At 39.2% G+C, this 1777-nt stretch overlaps 1 protein-coding gene across 1 annotated transcript; it reads right to left on the bottom strand.

Moving 5' to 3' along the window:
- Window positions 1–677: 677 nt before the first annotated feature.
- HSBP1L1 (heat shock factor binding protein 1-like 1) lies at window positions 678–794 on the bottom strand (the record flags this gene model as incomplete). Its single annotated transcript, XM_009895005.1, has 1 exon — window positions 678–794. A coding segment is annotated over one exon (117 nt), but the record flags the coding sequence as incomplete, so codon positions are not given.
- Window positions 795–1777: the final 983 nt, after the last annotated feature.

Here is a 1777-nt window from a genome sequence, read left to right as displayed (position 1 = left end):
ACCAACAAACACGGAAGCTATGCTGTCTTGTGCATACCAAGAATAACGACTAAGGCATCCATCGGGGCAGCAGCGTGGCATTTCCAACAGACAGCAATATAAAAACTAGCATGCGATCTTGAACGGTAGCATGATTTTATATTGCAGAGTGTTTGACAATAATACTGAAGTTATCTTTGCTCCTTCCATCCCCCGTCTTACTGCTGCAAGAACAAACAACTGCTGTGTTCGGGGTGAAGGTATTTAGGAGGTGTGCTCCGAGCCACGTTGGGATGCTGAAGCAGGTTTATAAGCAGATGTATGTAAATGTATAGCAGCGAGAATCCTCAGTCAGTTAGGTTAGCATACCCGAGGGACAGGAATGGTGGGTAGGAGTGCTTTAAGCCTCACACATTTTATTAAATGTACAGCCTCAATTTACATACTTGGGATTAGTTTGCACTGGCACTTGGAACAGATGCATCAAACTACAGTTTTTCTTTCAAAAAAGTGGTAGTGTTCTTTAGCTTTTGGCAAAAAGAAGTCCGGTAATTTTAAGTATTTTTTTTTTTTTTTAAATCTCAGTGTATTTTAAAATCCAAGTAAATGCAGGTGTGATAAATATGTAGACAGTATTTTCATGCTAGGTGCTGCCCATAGTTCAGAACTAAGTGGAAATATATAAAATAGAATAAAACTCAATTAAGTTTCCTTACTATCACCTCTTCATCAGTGTTTTCTATCCCGGCTTCTTTCATCAGGTCAGCAACGTGCTTCTCGAGGTCATCAATGCGCTCGCCCATTTCTTCCAGTAAAAAGTTAAAGATAAATTATACCGTTCTTGCGTATAAATAAAGTTTATGGTTTTTTTTCTTCCACGAGAAAAATTGAGCAGCTTTCTTCCAGATGTCTCAACCTCTTACTCACGTTCAACATTAATGCAGGATGAAACATGCACAAGGCTGTATTATTACAAGACAAGCCTGCTTTCTTTTGCAACAGAGAAGCATTCAGATTCTAAGTATTTTCAAATACCTTCCTGTATGCCCATGAGTAAACTGGAGTATTTTCGGTGTAAGAGATTCTTTTATTTCTGAGGAGCTATTTTAGGTGATACCATGGAGTCACCTACACAATGGGAATATGAGTGCTGCCAAAACATTCTTCTCTTATGCTAGAGCAGCCACTTCCTAAAAGGTTGAGTTTCAGAAAAAATGGAAAATGTAATGAATTCGCAATTTTGGAAAGCAGAGGCAGTTTCTGTAAGTGCATGTAATGAGAAAGCTCAGAGCCCTTTCAGGCTTTAATTTCTCTTTTTGAGTGCTCACCTTCCCCTGCGCAGGGGGCTAAATAGTTATAAAAACCCCACCGCACAGCAATATGCTGATTTGGGTGGCATTTTTGAAGATGGTTGCTTTTTTTTTAATGTACCTGCAGAATCTTTACACGTAGTTCTTTGCTTATTTTATTTGAAAGCAAGAATTGTCACACAGAGGCTAGCTCAGGGAGTTGATACTATTAGTATTACTAGTAATATTACTATTATTAGTCGTAATAGTAACTAGTAAAATTACTAGTAATATTACTATTAGTAAAGCCTTTTTTAGGATTTTCTTCTTCATAAAGGAAAAAAAGAAGCGGCTTGGGGGACAATTCAGCTGTCTCTACATCAGAGGTGTTCAGTGACGTCAATCATAATATCTTAATGTGATGTTTAGGAAAAAAAGCGCATCCCGATCTTAAAAAGCAAAGCGTGGGGGGCACACCGACCCCGGTGCGGCGGGGGGGATCCGCGGCC

This window comes from Charadrius vociferus, unplaced genomic scaffold, assembly GCF_000708025.1.
Source record: "Charadrius vociferus isolate BGI_N301 unplaced genomic scaffold, ASM70802v2 scaffold51, whole genome shotgun sequence".
In the NCBI taxonomy this organism is placed as follows: Eukaryota; Metazoa; Chordata; class Aves; order Charadriiformes; family Charadriidae; genus Charadrius; species Charadrius vociferus.
This window is presented reverse-complemented; position numbering and strand designations above follow the sequence as displayed.